Raw genomic sequence first — 25,645 nt, 5'->3', positions numbered from 1 at the left:
CGGGAATAAGCTAGCACCTTATCCGGTTGAGTATCGGAACTCAAGATATGCCGATCTCTCCCCTCAATCTTCATTTATTTTCTGATAACAATTTATTTGAAATGATGTGATAAAATGATATGATGAATTGAATGAGATAAAACGAAGTGAAGGAATAGGCGCCATCATTGATATTTTCCAAAGCTACAACTTCTGCTATGAGCGCAGAACAGAGTTTCAATAATGACGGGATCGTGCAATTGGTCGATGAATCATTACACTCCTTGGTATCGTGAGAGGTAATTGCGTTGTCACCATTGATATCATTTCTCACATCTTTACATCCAGTTCACAGTCAATCATGGAGACACATCAGAGGGGAGGATTTCGAAATTGGTGACGTAGTTGATGGATTTCTTATCGGCATATCATGTATGTATGTACGCTCGAACAAAATAGTGGATGATGGGTGTTGGCAGATTATAGAATGGGAGCGGATACAAAGACAATCTGGGGATGTGAGGGTCAGGGGCGTTGAAATGCAAGTTGAATAACTCAAGGAAATGGGAGGAAATGGAAAATTGGACTCAAAAAACATACACCACAATTTGAACCAAAAACTTGAGATTGTGTAGGACGAAATGGAGTTATCACCAAGGTAATCATGATATGGAGAAAAGTAGGTATCGTTTACACGTTTGAACCGTCTGATTGCAAAAAACCATTGAACACCAAAGAATCTTGAGTGAAAGATCATGATACCATTGCCCGTGCGATAATGCAGGATATCAAAAGATATCGAAAGCAACCGGCCTGTATTATAAACCTTGCCAGATACACTCCATATGCTACCACCACAAAAGCCCAACCATTTACTTTGTCTCGGTCTCCTCTGCCTCGCCGAATTGAGCTGCCTTCTTGGCTTGGTTTCTCTCTGCCTTTCTCTCGCGGGCAGCCTTGGTCTTCGCACGCTTGGCGTCCATCTCCTCCTTGAGGAGTCTTTCACGTGCCTTCTCGGCCTTAGCTCTGTGAATCTATTATATTCTGTCAGTTTGATGGTTTCGATTAGCAAGCAAGAGCCAATATGCTACTTACGTGTTCGACCAATGCACGCTTGTGCTTGAAAGTGTTACCCTTGCTCAAGTGGTAAAGCTCGTGGTAAAGGTGTTTGTCGATCTTGCCGCTGGCACGGTACTTGACTAAGAGACGTCTGAGGACTCTAAGACGACGCATCCAGACAACTTGGCTAAATAAATATTAGCCCATCATTCCTCTTCCATAATCTATCATGAATAATGTATGTATTTCCTGATAATTTTCTCGGAGTGGCGAATGTCGTACCTTGGCATACGGGCATCTGCGGTACCCTTTCTCTTACCGAAACCACGGTGTCTACCAATTCTTCGTGCAGCGGTGAGTTCACGAGCGCGTGCGCGGGAGTGCATGGTGACTGGCTTGCGGATGATGAGGCCATCGGAAACGAGTTTGCGGATGGTTTGACGGGAGTTGGCGTTGGAGATTTCGCTGGTCTCGTTGGGGTCGAGCCAAATCTTGCGCTTTCCGCAGCCGACGACGGAAGCCGCCAGACGTTTCTGAGTTGTAAGGTTGACCCTATCGTAAGAAAAAAGAGTCAGCTTTTGATGCTTTCGATGTTCTCAAAGACATGTTGTTGGTATCGCTCCAAAAAGGCTCGCAATGTATCGAATCAAACAGAAATGATCGATTGAATGGAATGAGAATATCTAGCAACAGCGTGGGCTTACATCTTGACTGAATTCGTGGTCGTCGGTGGTGGTCGTCGATATTGTCGTTTGTCGATGGCGCTCGATGTTCAAGATTCAATGCGTGGTCAAGATTTCCCTCGCTAGAGTTTCCACTAGTGACTAATCAAGAAAAATCTAGGGCTGTCCCCTACCCACAATCTAAGAAATTTGATCAAAAACGAAAAACCCTTTAAGAATTGCAAAAAGAATTGAAGTTTTGAGATTCATTTATTAAGTTTGGAGCCAGGTGAATGTACAAAGGAGGAAACAATTGGTTGTCTTGTTCAATTGTTCAATTGAAGTTTTCTGCAGATTCATAAATCACGTGAAGCATGTCAATCCATCCTAGGATTAGTCATCATACTTCAAATTTGTTTTCGGATTCGCGGAGCGGCCCAAGGGAAAGTCAATTCAACACCAAAAACAAAACGAACAGAACCATTTATTAGATTCACTCATTCGATAATCAAAGATCGCCAATATATTCACAAGCAACCTTGGCAATCAGATAACTGTTACGATGTTTGGTGTTTCGCTTTAATTCTTCCTTTTTTTTTTTTTTTTTTTTTTTTTTTTTTTTTTTTTTTAATAAATCGCAAGGTCGTTGGAAAATACTCGATGTTAAAATGATTGAATTAGTTGATCGATGTGATCAAAGAAACCTGAAATATACAAGCGATTCGAATTGAAATTCATATCTAATGATTTTTACTGGCAATGCAAATGCTTTTCTTATGCTGAATTTAATCATCACATCAAATCGTAACCTCATTTCCTTATGCATCAAAAGCCTTTTCGCCCAAATCCACCTTTCCAATACTTGAGATCTCCTTTTCATCATCAACCTCGTCATTAGAAAGACCCAGTCCACCCTGTCCACCTTCGGCTTCTCTCCTCTCTCGTGCTGTGTTGCCTAACCTCAATGCAACCCGCTTAAAGTAATCCTGCATGCTTCTCTTTTGATTCGGTGCCAGTTCTTGAGCAGCGATATATTTATCAAATACCTTGCTTTCCTCTTCAACAACATTGAACAATGCGAGGAACGCTGCTTCTGCTGCTAGCTTAATGGGGATGATAGGATCTCGAACACCTGCAAATACAGGTGTGGCGAGTAAGGAAAGATGTGGTCGAACTGCGTCTGTTTGGTGGCGACAGATTGTGCGAATTACTACAAGCGATAGACGACGAGCATCGGCCGTGTTTCCTGGTTGTATCAACTTTGCTAATGATTCAAATATTGGTTTTGTCGTTTCGAATTCATGGTTGGCGGTCTCAGCAAGAAGGTATTTTCCAGCGGCGAGGATACAGTTTTCTGATATGAAGTCCTGAGAAATGGTTAGTCTTTGACCCTAAAAGCTGATACGATGTCACTTACATTTTTGCTTGCCATGCCTTGGCAAATGACTTCCGGTAAGTCATTAGCAAAGGCAGTTTCCGTCAATGCGGATGGTGCTTCGGCAAGGACAGCATTTAACGCGAGAACTGTAGATGGAGTAAAGTGATTTGTCACCACACGATTCTTGATTAGCCCTGAAGCGTTTTCGGGGGTTAGATTTTTGATCAATGCTGCGAGAAGCTTGGCATTAGTGATAGCCATAGACACATCATTATCCTCTGCGTCAGTATCGATCAACCCGAGTACTGCGCTGCGCGAAGCCTCTCCCATGTTAGCACCAGCTTTGCTGATTACTTCATATAATGCTTTGAGCATGGCATTTCTAACTCCGGAGTCCGAAGTCCTTGAACCTGTAACTAGCTCGGCGATCAAAGGATCAATTCTTGGAGTCAAGGTGATCAAAGTACCCAAAGCTTTGGCAGCACGAGTTCTAAGAACTTCGCTCGATGTGTCGGCCAAAGACTTGGCAAATGTACGTTGCAATTGTGGAAGGAAGGGTTTCAAGAACGTCGGGATCTTCTCCAACAAATTGTTCAAAGTTAGAAGAATGGCAGCTTTAACGTCGACAGACTTTTCCGAAACCACACGGATAAGCGGACCAGTGATCTGAGTAACAAATGGCTTCAAAGAATCCCCACTTGTTCGGTCAACAATGTCGGATATAGCTAAGGCAGATTGTGTACGTTGTTCGGCAGTACCATTCATAAGACCATGTAAGAAGATAGGTAAAATGGCGTTGATACCCTTGGGCAATCCAAAGCCAGGTAAGTTGGATCCAGGTACACCAACGTGTTGTAAAGTCTGTCTTGTCGAATAAATGAGTGTTTCCATTTCTTCCTTCCTCAAGTGTTTGGTGAATTCGGAAAGTGCAGTCCAGGCGGCCTTGACAACTTCCGCGTCTCCATCGTCGAATGAAACGAGTAAAGCGCGTACGATATCTTGGTTGTAACGAGAGTAGTCAACTGTAGCTGCGGCAAAGAACTTGGCAAGGCGATAGTCCACGTTTGCTCTTCTGCGATGATCATCGTGCTTCACTAATGCAAGAAGAACATTCATAGCCACATTGAGGCCATCGAACTCGTCGATGGACTGAACAACCGTGTCAAAGGATGTCTCGAGCTCTGACTTGAGATCCTCATCCTTGGAAGAAATGATGTTATCCATCAAAGAATTCAATATAGTAGGTAATCTTCTTGCCATCGCCGGTCCTGCAACGGTTGAAAGCGAGGCAAGTGCCCTGGCATTGAATGAAGATATAGGCGAGGTGGTAAGCGTTGGTATGAGATTTGGAAGAATGATATTTGATCTTGTCGTTTCAGTCAACAAGGTCAGGAGTGCAGATAAGGCATTATCAGCCTCGCTTTCTGTGCGGAGTAAGCTTAAGAGATATGGCAAGACCTGGTCGACAGCCTTCTTGCCGAGAATTTGCTGTAGCGAATCGAAGGCTTCAGCTGCTGCTTCTCGGACTTCGTCATCCGAGTCTATCAAAGCAACTCTGACAACAGAGATCAATGTCTTCTCATGATCTTCCAAAGCCTCTGGGGAGGCTGATGAAATCAATTCACGAAGTGCAATACATATTCCTTGCTTAGCATCTGTATCTGTAGAATTTTGCAAACCATCCTCCAAGGTGGGCAATAAAGTTGAGAGAACTCCATCACCTGCTTTGCGAATCAATTCACCAAGTGCATTACCTGCAATAACCTTCTGCTCCATGTTGGAGCTTCCCAATCGTCGAATAATGAGTTGAGTGAGCGTAGGAATGAGCTCCTTAAGCGTTCTTGGACTCGCGACAAGAGCTTTCCAAACATTGACAGCAGCTGTTCGCACCAAGCCAGAAGTATCGCATCGGCAAATGTACAACGAGGACAATACCTTGTTGCGCTTCTCCTCACCAAGTACCTCGAGTAACGATGCACCAGCTTCTTGCGCACCTTCTTCGACCTCATCCTGTTCTGTATTCGCACTAATACCAGTAAGGTTGAACAACAGATCACCAACCAGCTCGACGGAACTGAGACGAATTCTGTAATTGTCGTCTGCCAAACCTCGCTCCAATTCTGGAAGCAAAAGATCAATAGCTCTCGTGGCGAAATTCTTGACAAGAAGACGTCCAGCTCTCAAAGACGTGTCACGAATCGATTCAACGTCATCCGCCAGACCAGAGAGAATAGGTGGAATAATCTTACTAAGGTAATTGGCGAAACTGTTTCCGAAACATACGGGCAAGAATATGAAGAGCGACATGAAGCCTTCCCGAACGGAAGGTTTGGATGAAGCAACATTTTGAAGAATTGTTGGAAGAGTATCCTCGAGGCGGCTTGTACCCAATCCAGCAAGAACTTCACTGAGTGCTTGTGCAGATCCCAGTCGGTCACCGGCTCCAGTATCTGATTTGAGTGTTTGCATGAGACCTGGAATAAGATCCGGAAGAGCGTCTTCTCCCAATTTCTCGATGAGAGAACCCAGAGCTTTTGATGCAGTTGCACGAGTAGTTGGCACGGGGTCAACAATTGCAATCTTCAAACCAGCAACTAAAATCGGGAGATGTGATACGAGATCCTTTCTCTCTGTCAAATGAGCAAGACTACCGATAACCTGGGCAGACTTTCGTTTGGTTGCCGATCTATCACCCAAACCTCTCTCAAGAATACGAACAACGAGAGCAAGCGAAGGTGCGTCAAGATAATGAACGAAAGACACCTTAATGAGTGAGTCCAATGCATTGTCCGTGTACTTGGTAGGATCACTGAGAGCCTTGAGAAGGACATCGACAAGGCTCTTGATCTCAGGGTTATTGATAACTTCTCCGAAGCGCTTCAAACTGCGATTAGCAGCAAGACGGACCTCTTTGTGACTGTCATTCAATACACCCGTCAGGGGTGGAATAATCTCCGGAAGACTCTGGGCAAGTTGTTGCGGGTCAAGATACGCCATTGCACCTAGGAGATCACAAGCACCCTTTTTACTTCGCCATTGGTCGTCATCAAGACCATCAAGTAGTGTTGGCAAAATTTGTTTCACTCCATAAGAGCTCAAGCTTGCAAAACACACTTTTGCTGCTGCCAAACAACCTTCACGAACATCTGCGCTTGAGTCGCCGAAGCTCGAGAGCAGTTGAGGCACAATTTGAATGACGTAAGGCTCAAATATGCGACCGAGAATCATGGAAAGAAGTTCATAAGCCAATAGAGCTCCTTCTCGATGATTGACGTCCTTTTTATTGTCGATCGCACCTTTCAGTGTAAGCATGATTCTGTATTCTCGTAAAGCGGAGATTCCCTTTCCATTGACAAGACCTGCAAGACCATATGCTGCGCCACGTCGACCGGCGTATTTCTTCGAGTTGAACAGTCTGTCGAGAACTAATTGGATGTAGTCCAAAGTGTTCTCCTTGGATGCACGAACGAGTGGTGGCAAGCACTCAGCCACGGCATATTGTACCGTCTCAGATGGGGTGCTTAATGTCTCTAGAAGCCTGTCTACAACCTTCGGAACACGTTCATCGCCGGCTTTCAAGTGTTGCGCCAAGGCACCATACATGATGATAACAGCCTCGTTTACTCTATCGGAAAACTCGGAACCTTTGTCCGGTGTCTCAAGAGTGCGTTCAAAAGTTTTCATCAATTCTTCCACTTTGTCCTTTCCATGAATAGCTATTATAGCTGTGGCAGACTCAACCATTTCTTCTCTGACAATTGAGTTCCTGTCGCCAAGTGGCCCTTCAATCAAGAAGTTGAGGAATGGAGTAAGGAGTGATTCGTCAAAGACTGTGGCTAATTCTCTGAATGCAAGTGCAATTCCATTTCGGGCTTCCCATGGATCCGACAGATCCATCTTCCTGGGCATACCGTACTCATCAAGCTGAGGAACTCGAGGCTTTGCCAACTCGGTATAAGAGGATTGCAGACGGCTAAGCACATCCTTGAACGTTGAAGGCTGCAATTTTACAGCCTCGGCGATAGATCTAGCCGCAGCTCGTCGAAGTTGCTTATCCATGCTTTCCAGATATGGTAGCATTCGGAATGGTGATTCGGTAGATATTTTGAACTCACTTTCCTCCCAGATTTCTCGCCCAAGCTCAACATTCTCGTCTACATCGTCATGGCATGCTAACCAGATTTCATTGGAAAAATCGAGCTCACTCATATCAATCTCTGAACTAATTGACTGTAATACCGAGGTTCGTACAGCAACTTGTGGAACAATGGCTCCTTGTGCAAGAATTGAGATCTCATTATCAGTAATGTTTGGTGCAATACATCTGCACAGATCTGTCAAGCAATCTTTGATTGCCTTGTAATGCTGATTGTAGGTCTGCATCGACGAAATTAGAGTGGAGAGAACTTGGTCCCGAGGTACCAAAACGTCGGAACAGGCATCAGTATGAAAAGAAAGGAATTCCAGGGCGAGAACAAGTTGGGCATCAGCATCATCGCTTTCTCCAAACCCACCATCTCGAAGTACTAGGAAGACGAGAGGGAGAACATAGATGAGAGAGACTGTATCAAATGGGCGTTGTTCTGCAGAGAATCTTAGGCGGTACAATACACGTGTGATAAGAGCTCCAAGTGGTTCTTGAGTTAAGGCCGGTGGCAACTGCGGAACATTCATAGCTCTGAGCGTTGCTAATCCAATAAACGAACGGAGTATACCTATACGACTAGAAACTCTTTCGGCACAAAGGATATAAGCATCTGGAGCAGCTGTACCAGTAATCAATCCAGCTCCAGCATTGATTACCTTTACCAAAGCTCTCACGGCAGGTCCCATCCACAGAGAAGCTTCTGTTGGAGGTCCTGTTGCAAGACTTTTGATGATTCCAACTCCACGAAGAACTCTTGACTCTAGAGCTTGAATCTGGCGTCTAATTTCTGATTCTTTCGATAACTGAGCCTTAACTTTGGCTGTTTCCTCTGGAGTGAGCTTCTTCTGCTGACCCTTTTTCTTCGCTAATGAGGCTCGGAGATCTTCCTCCCATTTTAAAGTATCGTAATCCTTCGTGTTCTTGTTCGGGGTATGACTTTGAGCTTTAGATGCTAACACGTCTACAAAGGCAGTTCCCTCTGGAGTGCGGAAGATTGCCGCCTCCGTTGGACCGACATTGGCGAGCTCAGTCGCGTCTAGGTCTTGCTCTACTAGTTCAACAATTCGTACTGTCATAACTTCTGGAGCGACGAAAGCAAGCTCAGCAGCGGCATTATAGGCAGCATCTTTAACAGCCTTGGATCGTGGTACTGCGGCAGAATCTTGAATGCTTGTGATATCGAGAATTTGCTTTAACAAAGCGTCTCCACTTTCTCTAGCAAGATTTCCAGGATCAACCTCAGCCTTCAGGCATAGCTCGATCCAGCTTACTCTTGGCAGCAGTTCTGGTCGACAGATAATCAACAGTGATATCATTTGATCCTTAACTACCATCTGATCCACAGAACCACCCCGCCGTGTGATTTCCGCTGGTGTCAAACAGATAGCTTTCAATACTAAGTGCAGATTCTCATTTTCCGTTTTTGCCGATATTGGAGCACTGTCTTTTTCTCCAAGCTCAATAGATTGTAACCATCTCCACAAACCAGATGTGATGATTTTGGATATATTGCCAGGAAAGCGAACATATAGCTGGGAAAGTAAATGAGAAGCATGTCTTCTGACATCATGATGTACATTAGGAGAGCATATAGAAAATATGACAGCTTGAGACCAACCAATACCTGATAGGGATGCCGGGTCCAGAGAAGCAAGCTGATCCGGAAAGGCAAACAAGGCTCTAACAAACCACATGAAATCATCGTAGCTAGAAAGTTTGCTATAGATACGAGGATTTAGTAAGAATGATGGCTTGGGCTCCATGAGTAGTGATTGATGCGAGACTTGAGCCTTTTTGAGCGCTGCGTCAATCTTTGGACCCGAAATAGCACCTAATTTTGTCTGTGAGATTGCAGCAAGAACATAAGCTGCAGTGACAAGGCCAGACTGAGCTGCAGGTATGGAATTCGCCGTTACTTCTTGCCAAATATCTACCAATGCTGTGATAGTCTCTTCTGCCAAAGCCTTTGATTCAGATAACTCAGCTTCTTCGGTATCCCATAGCAATTCTCCGAGGCGGATCGTCCATAGTTTCTTGGCGGGGACCTTTTTATCGGATATACCTTTTGTGAAGGTGTTAACGATGGATTTATCCAGGGGAGATTCGTTCTGCACTCTATTCTTCAAGTAATGTAACAAAGCAAATGTCTCTGCTAACAATGCGGCTTCGTTGGCTTCCTTTCCCGCAATTGTCGCAAGGCCGATAGCTGCCGAAGCATTCGACTTGGAGACGGGTAATATTGCTAGCATTTCTGCATAGTTGGCCCTCTGATCTGCTGCAGATACTTTACCCCCTTTTAATGGTGTCAATATTTCTTCTGACACTTGAGCAATAGAGGTTTCATCATGACATTTGGGTACAATTGCTCTGAATGCAGAAAGTGCTCCTTGACGAATTGTGGGATTGGTCGACTTGATATTAGATAGGATAGGTTTTAAAAGCTTGGATCGGAGAACGTTTGAGAGATCTACTGAGCTAGGTAGAGACTGGAAGAGTGGTGTGACAAGGTCGTTTAGTACAATCTCAGGAGCCCTTAGTAGCGCTTTCTCGAGGGATGGTACAATTTCTCGCTCGAAATCTTCCTGGGTGGCAAAGTCTAAGAAAAAGTCTTTCAAAGCACTGGCAATATGTGAAGGCAGTGGAGTCCTAGAGGCTATGATCTCGCGCGTATAATAACCGTAAATTAAAGACTTCTTGCTTTCTAGAACCACCTTTGCTTGCGGTTTCCTGGCGCATACTCCTGAGATTGCACCTAGCATCACAGCATTCTTGGAGGAGGGCTGAGCTTCTTTGGAACTCAATTTCTGCACACTGTCCCCGATTGCAGTTTCGAATATAGCGCTTTGAAAAACATTCCGCAAACCCCGCCATGTAGTCTTGAGTGCAGACGGCCTATGTTTCGATGTGATGCATAGTTCAAGTGCCCGCGCATTACCAGCCACGACGACTAAGCCCCAGCTCTTCCATCTGGCTTCATTAGTGGTTACTTGTAAGATCGCACTACAATATTCGACCAAAACAAACGCATTGCTTGGTGCCAGCCCTCCCTTCTTAGTTTCGGCATCTAATGCATTTAAAAAACTTGACAGAAACTCAAAAGCGCAATCAAAATCAAATATATGCCGTATGCACAACTGGACAGCAAGTCGCGAATCTCTGTCGTGGTAATATGGATATGTGGAAAATAGAAGTTGAAGAAGAACGGGGAAAAGTTTTGGATCGAGCTCTATAAACAAAGCATTATTAGCAGGTAAGCAAAAGTAAGGGCATTGTTCGATTCGACATTTTGTGCATTTGCGTACCTTTCTTTGAAAGTCTTTCCTCGATCAATTTCAACTGTCCCAATCGTAGATTTGTTGAAGAGGAAGTGAGCGCGGCCTTTGTAAGAGTAAGGTCCAAATCCACCCCCTCATTATGACCATTAATCTCCACCTCAGACATATTGTATACCTTCAAGATCTCTCATGACCTAATGGTCTTTTCAAGTATCTTCTCAAGTATCTCAATAGTGTACTCTGCGAACTGCTCGTATAATTGTTTACACTTAGTATCTGTGTGCAATTCTCGAGGGGTGAACTGAACTGACTGACTGGATTAATGTTATCGCGGCCTCCGAGAAAAAAAGTTGGAGAGAAATGACGACCCTAGCGATTCCACCGTACAGAGCAACAGAATACAGTAAAGAAATACTGACCCCCACTATAAATCGGCCCCGCGTTTGGCATTAATATTTGGCGTTACGAGGCTGCATTGTTTTAGGTACTTTGACATTTACATCGAACCAACAAATTTAATCGCCAATTATCGAAACATATCTAGAAGATGGCCGGTGGCAAGAAAAAGAAGAAGCCAGCTACAAATCCTGCCAGAGGATTTGCTACCACCTCGATTGCCTCGAAGCCCAAAAATGAAGCTATCGAAGCTGTCAAGGAAAAGGATGTAGCAGATGACGCTATCGACACAACTGAGAGTCAACAATTGGGGGAAAAGGCTGGTGAAGTCGTAGGGAATGGATCTTCAAATCAGGATTCTAATTTGACTCCCGAAGAGTTCGAAAAGCAACTCGAGAATTCCGAGCTTCAAATACTCGTCGAGAAACATTCGCAGAAGTCAAAGAGAGATGCGCTTCGTCAAAAGACCCGATTAGAAACCGATCGCAGAGTGCTACGAGGCCAATCAGAAACTCTTAACACGAGGAAATGGTTACCCCCTGAGCTTATGGAAGAGATCTTGGATTTAATCAAAATGGAAGGGCGATTTTCCGGTTCAGCAGCAGATACAACTTCGTTAAAGCAGGTATCAGAGGAGGAGCTTGCAATTCGACTTTGGACTTTACAACAAGCTCTCGTAGGGGCTGGCTTTGTAACAGACAAAGTATTATTGGCGCTCCAACATGTTTTGGATATTTCGGATAAGATTGGCAGTAGCAACAAGGATTCAATCTGGGGCATGGAAGAATCGCTGGAGTGGCTTTCCCGTGAATGTTCAAGGGAAGAATTGCCTGATTACCAGAATGCACACCGCAGATTGGCGTCTTCGCAAAAGTCTCAAAATGGTATGTATATCCAGAATGGTTTTTTGTTTACTAGAATTAATAAATTGTCTTCCAGGTACACCGTTTGACAGCCCTATGGCCTCGGGAACTACTACACCAAGAATCGACTCAGATACGAGGCATTTTGCATCAATTCAAAATGGAGGAAATACCCCTCGAAATGGAAAGAAGCAAGAAAACAAGAAAGTAGCCATAGTAGATTATGACAGCGATATTGACCCGGAAGATCTCCTCCCAGTATATCTGAAAACTAAAGAAAAAATGTTCATACTCCAAAACTCGAAGTCTACCACTGATACACGTTCAAATGGCAAAAGGGGTGCTCCGAAGTCACAGAACAATGGAAGTCCCGTTGATATAGAGTCAGCGAGGTTAGCAAGAAAGCTTAAGAAAATAGAGGACGATGTCTTGTTTGACAAATACCCTGCAGAACTACAGTGGAACGAACAAAGAATAAAGCTAGAGAGAGATGCAGCTACCTTGCGCGCTTCTGAATTGGCTGCAGATAAGGAAGCACAAGAGTCTGACATTTCAGTGGATTCTGATGACGAAATTAGCAGAGAAGCAGCTGCGATTGGCAAAGCCATGCTAGAAGAAACTGGTAGCGACGACGATGCTGCGCTAGCTGATCTATTTGCTAGCTTGCCTGTCAACGAAGTGGATCCGTTGACTGGCAAAAGCAGTACGGTGATTAATGGTAAGGATGGGACGAAGGTTACTGTTCGAGATTTTGGAAAATGGTCAGGCGTCAACCCAACTAGAGTGCTTGAAGAAGCCTGTCGAGCAAGGTAAGGGGCACAAAAATTACTAGGAATGAACCACGCTTACCAAAGGATAATAGGGACTCTTCAGTGAGATTAGCTTACACTCTCATTTCTGATACCAGTTACTCTAATCGTCACAACCTCCGAATCACCTGGTCAAAATCACAAGATCCACTTGCAACTACACCCCTCCCACAGGTCGAATATGCCTCAAGTCCGAAATTACAAAGTTTTACTATGGTCTCTGTATCCACCCCCGACTCCCGCCAATCTGAAGCGTATATTGCTACAACTGCATTATTTCTTATTTTTGGGTCGTCAGCAAAAGAAGACAAAGTTTCTCTACGTTTACCAGCGGCATGGCGTGATCTTTGGACCGAATTTGCCGAGATTAAGAAGGAAAAGTCGGACGAAGAAGATCGAAATGCTATCAAGACGTTCCGTGATTTGGTTCGCGCAAAAAGAGATCAAGAATTAGAAGATGGTGTTTTGATACATGGCGCTTTCCGAAATCGTGGAGCGGCCAGGACGCCTGGTAACGAGGAAACTTCCATAGACAAAGGTCCCAAGACAGGATTTGCTCCCGAGGCATATCAGAGAATATGGGCTGAAAAATCCTCGTCGCACAGTTATCAACATATGCTTCAGTCACGAATGCAGCTGCCTATGTGGTCATTCAAAGAGGAGGTACTCGGTGCTATAGATCGCTCACAAGTAGTTATTGTTTGTGGTGAGACTGGATGTGGAAAGAGTACGCAAGTCCCAGCATTTATTCTGGAGCACCAATTGTCCAGAGGAAAGCCTTGCAAAATTTATTGCACGGAGCCTAGACGTATCTCTGCAATCTCTCTTGCTCGCCGTGTGAGTGAAGAGCTGGGCGAACGCAAGAGCGATCTTGGCACTCCTCGCTCACTGGTAGGTTATGCCATCAGACTCGAGTCTAATACATCAAAAGAGACTCGACTTATATACGCTACTACCGGAATTGTGATGCGAATGCTCGAGGGCTCAAATGACCTTAGAGATATTACGCATATTGTCCTTGATGAAGTTCATGAGCGCACAATAGACAGTGATTTCTTACTTATTGTCCTTCGAAAACTATTGGTGCGGAGACCGGATCTGAAAGTTGTTCTAATGTCTGCAACAGTCGATGCCGATCGCTTTTCAAAATATCTAGATGGCGCTCCCGTCTTGAACGTTCCAGGCCGTACATTCCCAGTTCAGGTCAAATATCTAGAAGACGCTGTTGAGCTTACAGGATTTTCTCTAGATAATGGTCTGCAAGAAAAGTATACTGACCTTGATGACGATGTCGAGCTCGCAGATGACGTCTCTAGTGAGACAACGAAGAGTGAAAGTACGAAGGCTCTACGAGGATATAGCAACAAAACTCGAAACACTATTGCACAATTCGATGAGTACCGGATAGAATTTGATCTGGTAACTCAATTAATCGCAAAGATCGCTGCTGATGACCGATTGGCGCCGTATAGTAAAGTAAGTTCTGTCCATATCAATGCTCCGATCTGCATCCATTGATGCGAACCAGATATTCTGGTATTGCACCAAAGATCACATCCAGCCTCAGACCCTTGAGTGTCACTTTGAATCATGCTAACTACTTAAAGGCCATCCTTGTATTTCTTCCAGGTATTGCTGAGATTCGAACCTTAAATGATATGCTTTGTGGACACCCGGCATTCTCGTCGGACTGGTATATATACCCGTTACACTCCACCATCGCAAGTGAGGATCAAGAAGCTGCCTTCCTCGTGCCGCCACCTGGAATCAGAAAAATCGTTTTAGCCACCAACATTGCTGAAACTGGTATCACTATTCCTGATGTCACTTGTGTAATTGATACAGGAAAGCATCGCGAGATGAGATTCGATGAGAGGAGACAGCTCTCTCGTCTATTGGAAACCTTCATTAGCAAGGCAAATGCCAAACAAAGAAGAGGTAGAGCTGGAAGAGTACAAGAGGGACTTTGCTTTCATCTTTTCACTAAATATAGACACGACGAAATTCTGGCTGATCAGCAAACCCCAGAATTCCTCCGTTTATCCCTTCAAGATCTTGCCATTCGAGTCAAGATTTGTAAGTTAGGTGGTATCGAGGAGACGTTGAGTGAAGCATTGGATCCTCCGTCTGCTAAGAACATCAGACGTGCCATTGACGCACTTGTAGATGTTAGAGCCTTGACAGCAGGAGAAGATTTAACGCCGCTGGGTCTCCAATTGGCGAGGTTACCACTCGATGTTTTCTTGGGAAAACTTATGCTCCTTGGTAGTGTTTTCAAATGTCTCGATGCAGCAGTAACAATAGCTGCAATCCTATCTTCTAAATCGCCATTCTCTGCTCCTTTTGGACAACGACAACAAGCGGATACTGTCAGACTTGCCTTTAGAAAAGGCGATTCGGATCTTTTGACAGTTTATAACGCCTACCTAGCTTGGAAGAAAGTTTGCATGGCAAATGGCTCCGAGTATCAATTCTGTCGCAAAAACTTCCTTAGCCAGCAAAGTTTATCGAATATTGAGGACTTGAAAGGACAATTGGTGGTTTGTCTTGTGGATTCTGGGTTTCTCCCTCTTACAGAGGCGGAGAGAAGTGCTCTGAATAGGTATGTTGACTGTATTTGTTTCCTCAATATGGTCTAATTAATGCAGAACACGTTACTCGAGCCGCCGTCGACAATTTTTCGAAATACCCTTCAGAATCAATGCAAACAGTGATAACGATATCATTGTCTCTTCTGTCATTGGTTGGAGCTTCTATCCAAAGCTTCTTGTCCGGGATGGTAGGGGATTTCGCAATTGCGCCAATAATCAATCCATCAGTCTGCATCCTACATCTGTAAATAAGGGTCATCATGAGCTCAAATGGCTCTCGTACTATCATATTATGCAGGCCAAGCAGTAAGTTCCCTCTCCTCATTTTATTCAGTTCTACCACTAAGCCCAAGCAGATTTTATAATGCCCACGAAACTACAGCCGTAGAAGAATTCTCGATTGCTTTACTCTGCGGAGATGTCCGCTGCGATGTAAGTTCTATCTAAATATATGGTTGAAATTACCTACTAATCTTGATATAGATGTACGCCGGTGTCTTCATATTAGATGGTAATAGAGCTCGGTTTGCTGTGTCGGATTGGAAAACGATGCTTGCTATTAAAACAATGCGAGCTCGACTCCGTGACATACTTACCAAATCTTTCAAAACGCCTGGAAAGGCTCTCACAGCACAACAACAAAAGTGGTTGGATCTCTGGCAGAAGATCTTCTCGCAGGAATTTAAAGATAAATAGAGTAGATTGGGTGAAATTGGGATTATAAGAACGGGCCGTCATGTTTTATAAGAGCCACATAGGCTATGCTAGGTACCTAAAAGAAGAGTGTAGTTTTATTAAGATACCATATATTGTATGTAACATGTACCCTTCATCGGGAAATATCCATATCTGGGTGTACTCATATTTCTCATATCGATGTTTCTGTGAAGCGACTTCGTTTCCCTCGTGGTGTTTGTCGTTAAATCTTTGATCCACTCCTTCTTTTGCATGATGCCCTAAAATTGGACACTTGGCAGAGGCAGATCAGTAGCCATGTTTTAGATTTTAAGTGACGATAGAATGCTGAGCGGGCGAGGAGCGACAGTGTGGATAAGGTGACATATACTGACCTTATAACATGTGTCAAATACAAGATTCGAAGAATCTAATAAGTCAATGGAGGTGGAGAATATACAGATGGGTAATATTTGGTATTCATTTACATTTCGGTATTAGGTTTCTTTGTAGATGTGGGAAATCTAAAAATAAACCATCATGAACAACTCTAAACCTTCGGATGACGACCCTTTCAATACTCCCGTTGAGCTGAAGAGTTGATCGCTGATTTTGGGCTGCAGGATCTTCAACATCCAAGGTTAACTTGGAAATTTGTTGGTTTTGATATCCGACGGTAGGGTAGGACTTCTGATGTACAGGTGGAGTTGGTGTATTAGGAACTACTGATATATCAGATTGCCGTTATTTTAATCTTCCAAGTTGATATGGGAAATTTGTGTCTGACATTAGACAATAGTGCCTTCAACATTCAAATTATATTGGGGTAACGGGCATGGTAGTTAAAATTGAACGACTATGCTTTTAATGCTTGAAGTTCGCTTGGTAACTTTGGAATTTAGCTATCTGGAGATGCCATCGCTGTAGCTGCAGAATGCTGTAAGATCAAGTATTTTGACTTATATGATATTCAAAGAGTAAACTACTTAGACTTCTGAATCTGATGGCTATCGTCTTGTCTCATGGGATAGACTAGTAGAAACATTTAGTTATTGGTGTTTAGAGCTTTAGCATATACTCTCCGAAGATGCAGCTACTGGTGCTCGGTTATCCCGAATAAGTTTATATATACTTGTAATTTCTTACCTGCTATTATAAATTGAATACACTAGATTCTTCTTCTTCTTCTACATAATCTCAGAGTTGTTGTCGGGAGCGAGTCTATCATACTTTTGAGTCCCTTTGATGTCATGACACGTATAGCAACTCTGATTCTTGGGAATTTCAAGCACCAGTCGGGCCCCTCGATTGCTCTGCTCTTTTACAAAACTTTGACAACTTTCATTTGAGTTTTCCAGTTAACTTAACTATATTCTTTCAAGTGAAATCAAGTCTTCAGTGGACTTAGACATATGATCTGGCATCAAACATTTTGCCCGTTAAATTCTCCTACACTAACCTGGAATATAAACGATTGTTATTCTATCGCTTGATATACAAAAATCAAGACTTCTTATTATCTTCTTTTGATTCAATAATTCAAAAGGTATAATTGTACGATATAGTTTGCAATAATAACAACATTTAATTGTCTATCATTCATTCAAACTATCAATGACTGTGATTACATTATCTGATTTATAACAACCAGAACAATATATTGTCTCACGTTAATAAAAATAATACTTGAAGAGGAAATTAGGTATTTCTCGGTAGTTTACTGACTCATAGTAACTAGTAGTCATTTACCGCTTTCTTATCTGTCTAATTTACATCTGTTGGCCCGTTTATCCCTTCATTCACTTAAATGCAGCCATTATCTGCTTTTCGCCTAGCCTAGGGCAAGTTCTCCTAACAAACCCACGAATATTAGACCCAATTGGCCCAGAAACCTCTACCTGATTCTCCCCAATTGGTCCATTGATTGAGATTACCATACCACCAGCGCCAGCCTCCTTAGCCGCATTTAAATCCTTCAATCCAGAGGAAAAAGCCTCGGTAGTTGGAAAGCTAATCGTGATGACCTCACGAGGGCCTCCTGGAACTCGGGTAGCGGCCGAGTCAGACTTGCCTAGTTGATTTGGTGTAGCAAGAACGAAAGGCTTGGCTTTTGGTTGCTCAGAACTTAAATTTGGTGCGACCGGCTTGGTAGGAAGGGGATTTAAAGCATTTGCCGTGCCCGTAGCCGGAGGAGAGATGGCGCCGGAGCCTTCAGACTCGTCGAAGGAGAGAGTCACGGCTTGCTTAGCAAGAGTGGCATCGTCAAAGTAGGCGGCGTTGTGTTCTTTATCTCGCTGATCAGTCCATGGATCTCTCTCCATGGAGTAGCTTTGGTGAGCTTCTCGGTCCTCTGTGATATGAACAGGGATTTTTGATAGTTTCTGAGGCGATTTGGCTTCGCGCTTTCTAGCTCGAGTACCAGATTTCTTCGACATATTTGCGTCGGAAGTGGTTGTTGGGAGAGATGGTGTTTGTTGATCTTTATGTGGCTCTTTAAATAAGATGGCACCGGAGGATTTTTCGTTGCTAGCTTCCGAGATATCCTTAGATGCGGTAGCCGTAGCGATGGTGGCAACAGTACTGGGAGCAATGGTTGTTGAAGTTGAAGCTGATGTTGCCATGGCATTTTTAGTTTCTTGCTCATCCATCAACCTCTCAAGCTCCTCGAGAGACATTAATTCGTCGTCGTGCATAGTAAACATGTTGTTCGAAGTATGGTAGCTAATGGCAGCTGAATTGATGATACCGTAGTTCGTGAGAGATTATGTACGAATGAGAGTCAAAGAGAGGCTTTGCGACTGGAATACAAATAAACAATGTACTCGCGTATAAAATTAGTAGCAGAGATTAACAAACGAAAATATTGACATCACTTAAGGATTCCTCTTGGCTCTATTGTCAATGGATTCTATAACCATCTACTTTGTTAATACGGATAACATGAGTTCTCTCATGATATTAATTCATAAACATAATAGTCACTCTATCTACTTTCAAGTGGTCACCTTTATATACTAGAAATCCCTCCATTCGTCTTCTTATTGCCCAAACACACTTTTGACCCATCAAGAGCCTCGCTCCAAATTAAAACACATGCTGAAAAGTGTACTACAATCTACTTTGAAGCTTCCACGCCGGGAACAAAGGTGAAAAAAAGAGGTGATAGTGATAGAGACGTATGGCGCATGTCACGAACATTTTTGCAAGAGGGTACATTATTACCCCGCCATTATTCGCAGACTCAATGAAATCGAGTATGAAACATTGCTACTTTTTTTCATATCCAATTACCTGAAGAACATATGAGACCATTCCTGAAACCTGGACCTTTCTCACGTACATCCCTGCTGTCACCCATCAACTTCTGTCCTCAAATACGATGGTGCATATGTTGCAGAACTAGCTTAAAGATGACATACGGCCAAGCAAAAAATGCGAATTTATTTCAAGAATCTTTGAACTACTGTAAGATAATATTTGTGAGTCGAAATTGGTGCCTTCTTCTACATGCCAAAGTGGTTGAGCAGTCTCTGTGGGGCACTGAGCTTGTCGATGGTTATAACTCCCCATGCCCTTCGATTTCCATTACTTTTCAGGATTTATTTCCTTCCGTAGAATGTACCATTATCGATGCTTTCAAATTGATTTTGTCTGCTTAATCTGTATTTAAATACTCCATTGTCGCGCCTCTTTCGTAGCTATCTGCCAGTATCTCTGGAGTGCGTTCTATTGTTCCTAGTTTCCGTTTCGAAAAAATACTACACTATAGTCTTGCTCAGCATAGTTCATTGACTTTTGGGGTTTCCACAGCAGGTTGACATTGCTGATGGTTGTTCCCGAAGTTCTGCCGCCCCTTTCACAAAAATGTATTCTCGCTTCGAGGTAAAGCCTAGACATGCCATGATATCCTTGTGTGTGACCTCTGCCATCAAATCTAACTAACATAGATGAAATCTCAATCTTTTGTTGTCGCCATTTGTTTGCTTCTCTTCGTTGATTTTTCGTTGTCTTCGTTCACCATTCACTATTGGTTGAAATGAAAGAGAAGAGATTGTGATTGTAAGTGAATGCTTTGGTGGGTTCTGCAAAAGAAAATTTTCTCATTAGCAAAGACTTGAGAAGTGGTGGGATATACTGCACATATTATAAATGAAACATTGCAACGTGTGAATTTTGATGAGTTGTGAAAGCTGGTGTGAGTTGTAAATGTGATATACAGGATATTGGAACTTGGTGGGCACGTCAATTGTTTTGACAAACATATTCTTTTTGTGGACAAGTTAACATCTCTTGTGGTTGAGATAATATTGTGGGAGATTGGTGTAGAATAAGTAAATCTGTAAGGAAGATCAGAACTCTTTAAAATTCAAACATGGAAGAAATGATTGCCTTCGAAGTGAACATTCATATTATCATGAATCACAAGAGTGAGGTATACCTCGGTAGCCTTCTGGAGAATAGACAAGGCTGAAATAGCTACTACACATTCGTATTTCAGCCAGCCGGGATTAAAATTCAGTAGATTGATTCTCCCATAAACTACCTACTGTTTGAGGTAATTACTAAATGCGCACCCCGTAAACTCTATTATTTGACATCGAAAGAAATGTATGTGACCACCGCTTTACCCGATATCGTTCAACCCATTAGTCGTGGAAGGGGAAATCTTGGGCAAAAATATGCATTGGTGCATACCGTTTACGGAGACACTTTGCGCTTTCGTTCCGCTTCCCCGAGAAAATTTGAAAGCAAAAATTCAGCTAAGAGATGTAGTGAATGGACTGTTTTGGGGAGGAACATAGCTGATCATTATCCACGTATCATGATTGTTCTCTGGATCTCTAGCCCGAGGCTTTCAGTTGGTAACGATAGCGCAATACTTTCCATGAGTTCGTGTCTTTGCAATCACAACTCCTCGATCAGGGAAGTTGACTTTGTGGGCTGAGCAGTTGTGACCTCAATGTCGCGTGTTCTAGGCCGCATCGTTACTTTTTTTTGGCACAAGAGGATGAATTTTCGCTGTTAAGATCATCTGCAGACCGAGGTGTGAAGTACTTTTTGTGAAGACTTGCATTCTCTTCGTTCGACAAAAGATTGAGAAGCTCTGGCTCTGGTGCCGTGCCACAATAGGCAGCATAGTCAGTCCATTCATCGAAGTTGACGTCATTCGTTGGATATGGAGGATATTCCAATGGAAAGAAACTAGGTTCCTGGGGCGACCGACTTGGATTATATGTGGAGCTAATGTGTGTATGTAAGTCCGGATGCTCTTTATTTTTGCGCGGGGACTTGGGGCGAGATTGGACAAGCTGTCGTTGAGTTGTGCGAATGGGGATTTCTAATTCAGGTAGAGAAGGCCCAAGAGGCTGGTGGGCTGAATTTGAAGCTAAAGATGGAGAGTTGACATTAGGTTGACCCGTCGAAAGTCTGCTTTTACCTACAAAGCTCTCTTCCAGGCTACGGTTTTTCACGTTCAAAGGTGGATTTCGTGATGTAGACTCATTGTCAAGCTGAGTGACTAAGAATTGATGACTCTCTACTATTTTGTCCATTGTACTGATATTCAATAACAGATGTAAGGCGCAATAGATCCAAGTCCAATCTTAAAAACCTCTGCAGATGAACAATGTGGTCTTCCAGGGAAAGGTAGTTGGGTATTTGCCCCTAGTTTTGCCAAACACGTGATGCTACTTGGAAAGGACAAATCTAGACTTGGATCGAACTAAAGGAATCGCTGGAACATGCCTCTTGTCTTTCAGATATTGAGATATTCTTTAGTAGAATGACAAGAATAAATGAATCCAGTATGTTAAATAACTGAGGCTGACTAGCAGGATGTAGAATAACACGGCTGCACCAGAAATGAGACCATTCAGTGCACGGCAACGCATCCATATATAGAGATCCTAATTGAATTATTGATGACATAGAAAGGAATCATCATGAAAGTACCGTACACACATTTTCATTACATCACAAACGCACAGGCGCTGATGTACGATTTCCAGGAGTGGCCAAACAATTCATTCCAATTGCCATCACGTGTTACGCGCACTTCATCAACTCATCATGATTCACTCCTGTCGCGGCAACGGTACCACATAACTGAAGATATCTTGATCCTAGAACAACAAAGTCAAACATATTCGGTGGTCAAGCTGTTATATGCCTCGACTCTTACTTCTAAGATTCTTATGCTAATAATTTCTTAGGGTGGGATTTTATGGATCGACAAGTCCGACCTCTTCGGAGTGTGACTATAAGCAATTGAATTAATCTGCTCTGCAGGGACAATTTCAACATCGAACCAACAATGGGACCCACTACCTGGCTTGTACCAGGGAACCAGGACAAATACAAAATTTGGTGGTGGCGCGACGAGAAGACAAAATTGGTAAGAACAAATTCCCTTCCAAACAAACAGCTTGACCACTGTACAATATACATTTTTTTGCCTTTTGTTTCCTTTGGAAATTTTGATTATCTTGCAAATAATTCCATGTCACTATTCTCGAACACTTTCGCGGTGCTGGAAGGTAATCGGTGTGTAAAAACTGACAAAAATTGTGATATGCTGCAGAATATATGCGCAACAAAGTTTCAAAGCCGCTAAGAACAACACCAATAAAAATCACCAAATCATGAGTTTGACTAAAAGTTGTCGCTAGTAAAATGGCCCCTCACAATGATCATATTATGAACCAGCAGCCATTTCCAGCACTTCGAGCACTTGCTCCTTACTAGTCAGAGGTACAGCATTTGTAGCTAACCACCTATCTTTCAAACAATTGTCCGCCAGTGCATCCAACTGCTCCCTCTTTACGCCCACGTCCTTCAGTGTCCTCGGCATGCCAAGTTCGCGCACGATAGCACCCACCACATCACCTGCATCGGAAGTTTCTCTCTCCAATCCGCTTCTCTTGAGTACGTCTTTAACGGCAGCTTCCTCCCACAAAACCTCCAGTACTTTTCTTTGTCCTCCAATAACTTTCTCGTCGTTACTGCCATGCTTTGCATTATATTTCAATACATGCGGTAACATGATACAGCTCGTCTCGCCATGGCCAACGCCTAGCGGTCCTAACTGATGCCCAATTCCGTGGCTCCCGCCCATTGGGATGCCTCTGCTAACCCCCTTCATTGCTTCAACCACCCCCAACATTTCCTTTAATCTCGCGTCCTCGTTTTTCGGATCTTTCTTAGTGATCAACAAATTTGGTATAAGCAATCTCAATCCCTTCGAGAACTCCTCGTCGCTTCCGGCGCAAACCTTTTCATCGAGCGAGCATAGTCCTTCAACACAATGATCTACTGCTCGAAGACCAGTGCTAAGCCAAACATGTTGAGGAGTAGAAATACACAGGGAAGGAGATAGAATGATAAGAGATGTGCCCATCGATGGGTGATTGAAGGCCACCTTCTGATGCGTCGAAGTATTGGTCGCACCAGCAAATGGTGAGTACTCCCCGCCAGAAAGGGATGTTGGAATGTTGATTATAGGGACGTGACATGGCTTTAGATCCGAGGTCTTGGCCTCGGCCGAGAGAGAGTAGAGTCCATCGGGAGTGGATACATTGTTTGCTAATGCCTAGTTCCGTGTTAGGAAATCCTGCAAGGATTTTTACCAAAATTGGGGGGTATAATAGCATGGGGTGGTAAATCTGGTACGCATACAACCGCAAGCTAGAGGTCTAAGGCTACCCAAAAATTTGGGTACTAATGTTAAGCTGGAATGTATCCTGGTTATATGAACGATTTTAACATACGAATGAGATTATTTTTGCTCCGTCAGTAAGTGATCCAGCTCCAAGCGTAACAATGATATCTGCTTGTTTCTCTCGCATGTCTCGTACGATTTCCAAGACATCATCCCATGGTGTGTGTGGTTTGATTCCATACCTCACGCCCACAACCAAATCACCAAGACGTTCCTGAAGAGAGCTAAAATTGGAAGTCTTGCTGATAGAGTTCGATACAATTATGTAGACCTTTGAGGCATGGAAAGTATCTTTAATGTGATGGGCACATGCTTCAGGAAAGGGGATGCCGGTTGAAACGTGGGGCTTGGATTTTGGAGGAAATGCCGGAGTGTAGGTCTCATTAGGGGCTGCCATTGGGTCAAGCTTGTTATGAACGAGTACGGTAACGAAAAGATTGCTTCTTCAAAGCTGGGATTCGATGTTTGGATGTGATATAAGATTTTCCTTGATGGAACCGACGTTGGACGTTGACAATGATCGACAGATTATTAATCATGCATAACTCACATGTAAACTGCCGCCGAACTGCCGACATTCGGAGAATATCGCAACGTCAACCTCTGAAGATAATTACACCATGCCATATCCTTCTTGATGTTTTGCAGCAATTTGTTCTTAATGTATTTGGTGAAATGACTTGGTCCGTATGTTCGTTGCCGACTATTGAATGACTGTTCTATCTTTTGCAAAATATTTCACAGCTCACCCTGTTTTTTTCGAAGAACAAACTTTTGGTTCTGATTAAGCATACCTATCTAGGCAGGTGGACAAGATACTCGACTGTTGCGCTGAGTGCAGTCTGCATCCTTCAAATTAGAGGTAGACACACACTTCGAAAATGGGAGGCTGGTGAGTGTCGATCATGCTCAAAGGTCCATAACGCAATCGGTCTATCGAAGTTTGATTGGCCATGATCCCAAAATCAAGAAAGTTTTTGTCGAACCGGATAAAGAGGATTTGATCCCTCCATGTTTTGTTGCATATCTGTACCAGGGTGTGAAGATTACTTGAAAGTAAAATCCTGCTTTATTGTTTTCTGTTGCATATCTGTACTGGGGTACAGGGATATAAGAGTGTCCAGATTTCTGGTCTAGACCATTCAGAGGTTTCCTCGTCTCTTTACGCTCGGCGGAAAAGCGACGATTAGACTAAGAGTGGGTCTAGACCCAGTACTATCCGCATGAAAGCAGTATCATGGAAATTTGTACTTTAGTTTGGTCCTGCCGAACCTGACTATACAAATTTACAAAGGTTTTGGTTCATGAGGTGCTGCTTTGCTATTATTGTGGGTTGCCAGTATCTGTACCTAAGTAGCCAGCAGCTGTCAAGACTTGCATAGTGCCTCTACATTGTAGAAGTAAGTTTAAGCGCAAGAAAGAACCTATTTTTCTGGAATATCAGGCAAAATGACGTGTAAAAACTCGAAGAGGCAACGTATATTCATTCAGTGTCGATTTCCGAAAAATCTTCATTCGAATCGTGGCTTCCCAAAGGCCAAGATACACTTCGCCGAAGCAGTGATCAACTAGATTGACTAGCTCAGTCTAGCCTACGTTCTTCGCACTAGTAATGGCTTTAAACAATCACGCAATTGTCTGGCTAGTTTCTGGATCCGCGAGAGTCATAACGAAACGATTGATAACTTGAAATACTTGCACCAACCACCACCGGATTCAACTCAATTTACTTTGAACGCTACGATTATATTGCGAGAAAATCTTGACAGTATCCATAAAGTGAGCATTTCAAACAGGATTACCTCTCTTGGGGAGTGTTGCAAGGCTTATCAATGAGTCATAATGAGACTATTGTACTTATCTTGATCATAAAATTACGGCAGCGCTCAAATCAAAAGACGTTTTGATCCATATATGATATATTGTGGAGGACAGGGAACAGATTCCCCATCAGAAGATGGATCTATAAATGGGAAGGATGATCAAACTAAAAGTAGAGTAAAGGAAAAAGCAGCCAAGCTAGAAGCAGTAGGAAAGGCTAAGTATCGACCTATGACACGCTGACATATGATCTAACGTTGATCGACTAATTTG

The 25,645-nt window shown here is 43.3% G+C and overlaps 6 protein-coding genes across 6 annotated transcripts; 1 reads left to right on the top strand and 5 right to left on the bottom strand.

Moving 5' to 3' along the window:
- Positions 1 to 851: 851 nt before the first annotated feature.
- On the bottom strand, positions 852 to 2,184 carry EAE98_008999 (uncharacterized protein; the record flags this gene model as incomplete). Its single annotated transcript, XM_038956620.1, has 5 exons — positions 852 to 1,013; positions 1,075 to 1,225; positions 1,321 to 1,590; positions 1,743 to 1,802; positions 2,177 to 2,184. 5 exons carry the CDS (start codon positions 2,182 to 2,184, stop codon positions 852 to 854), a joined length of 651 nt encoding a protein of 216 aa, XP_038806990.1.
- A 334-nt stretch (positions 2,185 to 2,518) lies between these two features.
- On the bottom strand, positions 2,519 to 10,666 carry EAE98_008998 (uncharacterized protein; the record flags this gene model as incomplete). The annotated part of the gene is made up of 3 exons (XM_038956619.1): positions 2,519 to 3,067; positions 3,118 to 10,451; positions 10,528 to 10,666. 3 exons carry the CDS (start codon positions 10,664 to 10,666, stop codon positions 2,519 to 2,521), a joined length of 8,022 nt encoding a protein of 2,673 aa, XP_038806989.1.
- A 381-nt stretch (positions 10,667 to 11,047) lies between these two features.
- Positions 11,048 to 15,855, top strand: EAE98_008997 (uncharacterized protein; the record flags this gene model as incomplete). The annotated part of the gene is made up of 7 exons (XM_038956618.1): positions 11,048 to 11,780; positions 11,836 to 12,568; positions 12,622 to 14,044; positions 14,176 to 15,170; positions 15,217 to 15,465; positions 15,516 to 15,591; positions 15,643 to 15,855. 7 exons carry the CDS (start codon positions 11,048 to 11,050, stop codon positions 15,853 to 15,855), a joined length of 4,422 nt encoding a protein of 1,473 aa, XP_038806988.1.
- A 1,778-nt stretch (positions 15,856 to 17,633) lies between these two features.
- Positions 17,634 to 18,536, bottom strand: EAE98_008996 (uncharacterized protein; the record flags this gene model as incomplete). The annotated part of the gene is made up of 1 exon (XM_038956617.1): positions 17,634 to 18,536. One exon carries the CDS (start codon positions 18,534 to 18,536, stop codon positions 17,634 to 17,636), a length of 903 nt encoding a protein of 300 aa, XP_038806987.1.
- Positions 18,537 to 20,819: 2,283 nt separating this feature from the next.
- Positions 20,820 to 21,386, bottom strand: EAE98_008995 (uncharacterized protein; the record flags this gene model as incomplete). Its single annotated transcript, XM_038956616.1, has 1 exon — positions 20,820 to 21,386. The coding sequence occupies one exon, from the start codon at positions 21,384 to 21,386 to the stop codon at positions 20,820 to 20,822; it is 567 nt and encodes a 188-aa protein (XP_038806986.1).
- Positions 21,387 to 21,704: 318 nt separating this feature from the next.
- Positions 21,705 to 24,036, bottom strand: EAE98_008994 (uncharacterized protein). The gene is made up of 2 exons (XM_038956615.1): positions 23,601 to 24,036; positions 21,705 to 23,422 (listed from the first exon to the last, which is right to left on the bottom strand). The coding sequence occupies exons 1-2, from the start codon at positions 23,946 to 23,948 to the stop codon at positions 22,529 to 22,531; spliced, it is 1,242 nt and encodes a 413-aa protein (XP_038806985.1). The 5' UTR covers positions 23,949 to 24,036; the 3' UTR covers positions 21,705 to 22,528.
- Between the last annotated feature and the right edge of the window lie 1,609 nt (positions 24,037 to 25,645).

The sequence above is a fragment of the Botrytis deweyae genome (assembly GCF_014898535.1).
Source record: "Botrytis deweyae strain B1 chromosome Unknown BDEW_025, whole genome shotgun sequence".
NCBI classification, from domain to species: Eukaryota; Fungi; Ascomycota; class Leotiomycetes; order Helotiales; family Sclerotiniaceae; genus Botrytis; species Botrytis deweyae.
This window is presented reverse-complemented; position numbering and strand designations above follow the sequence as displayed.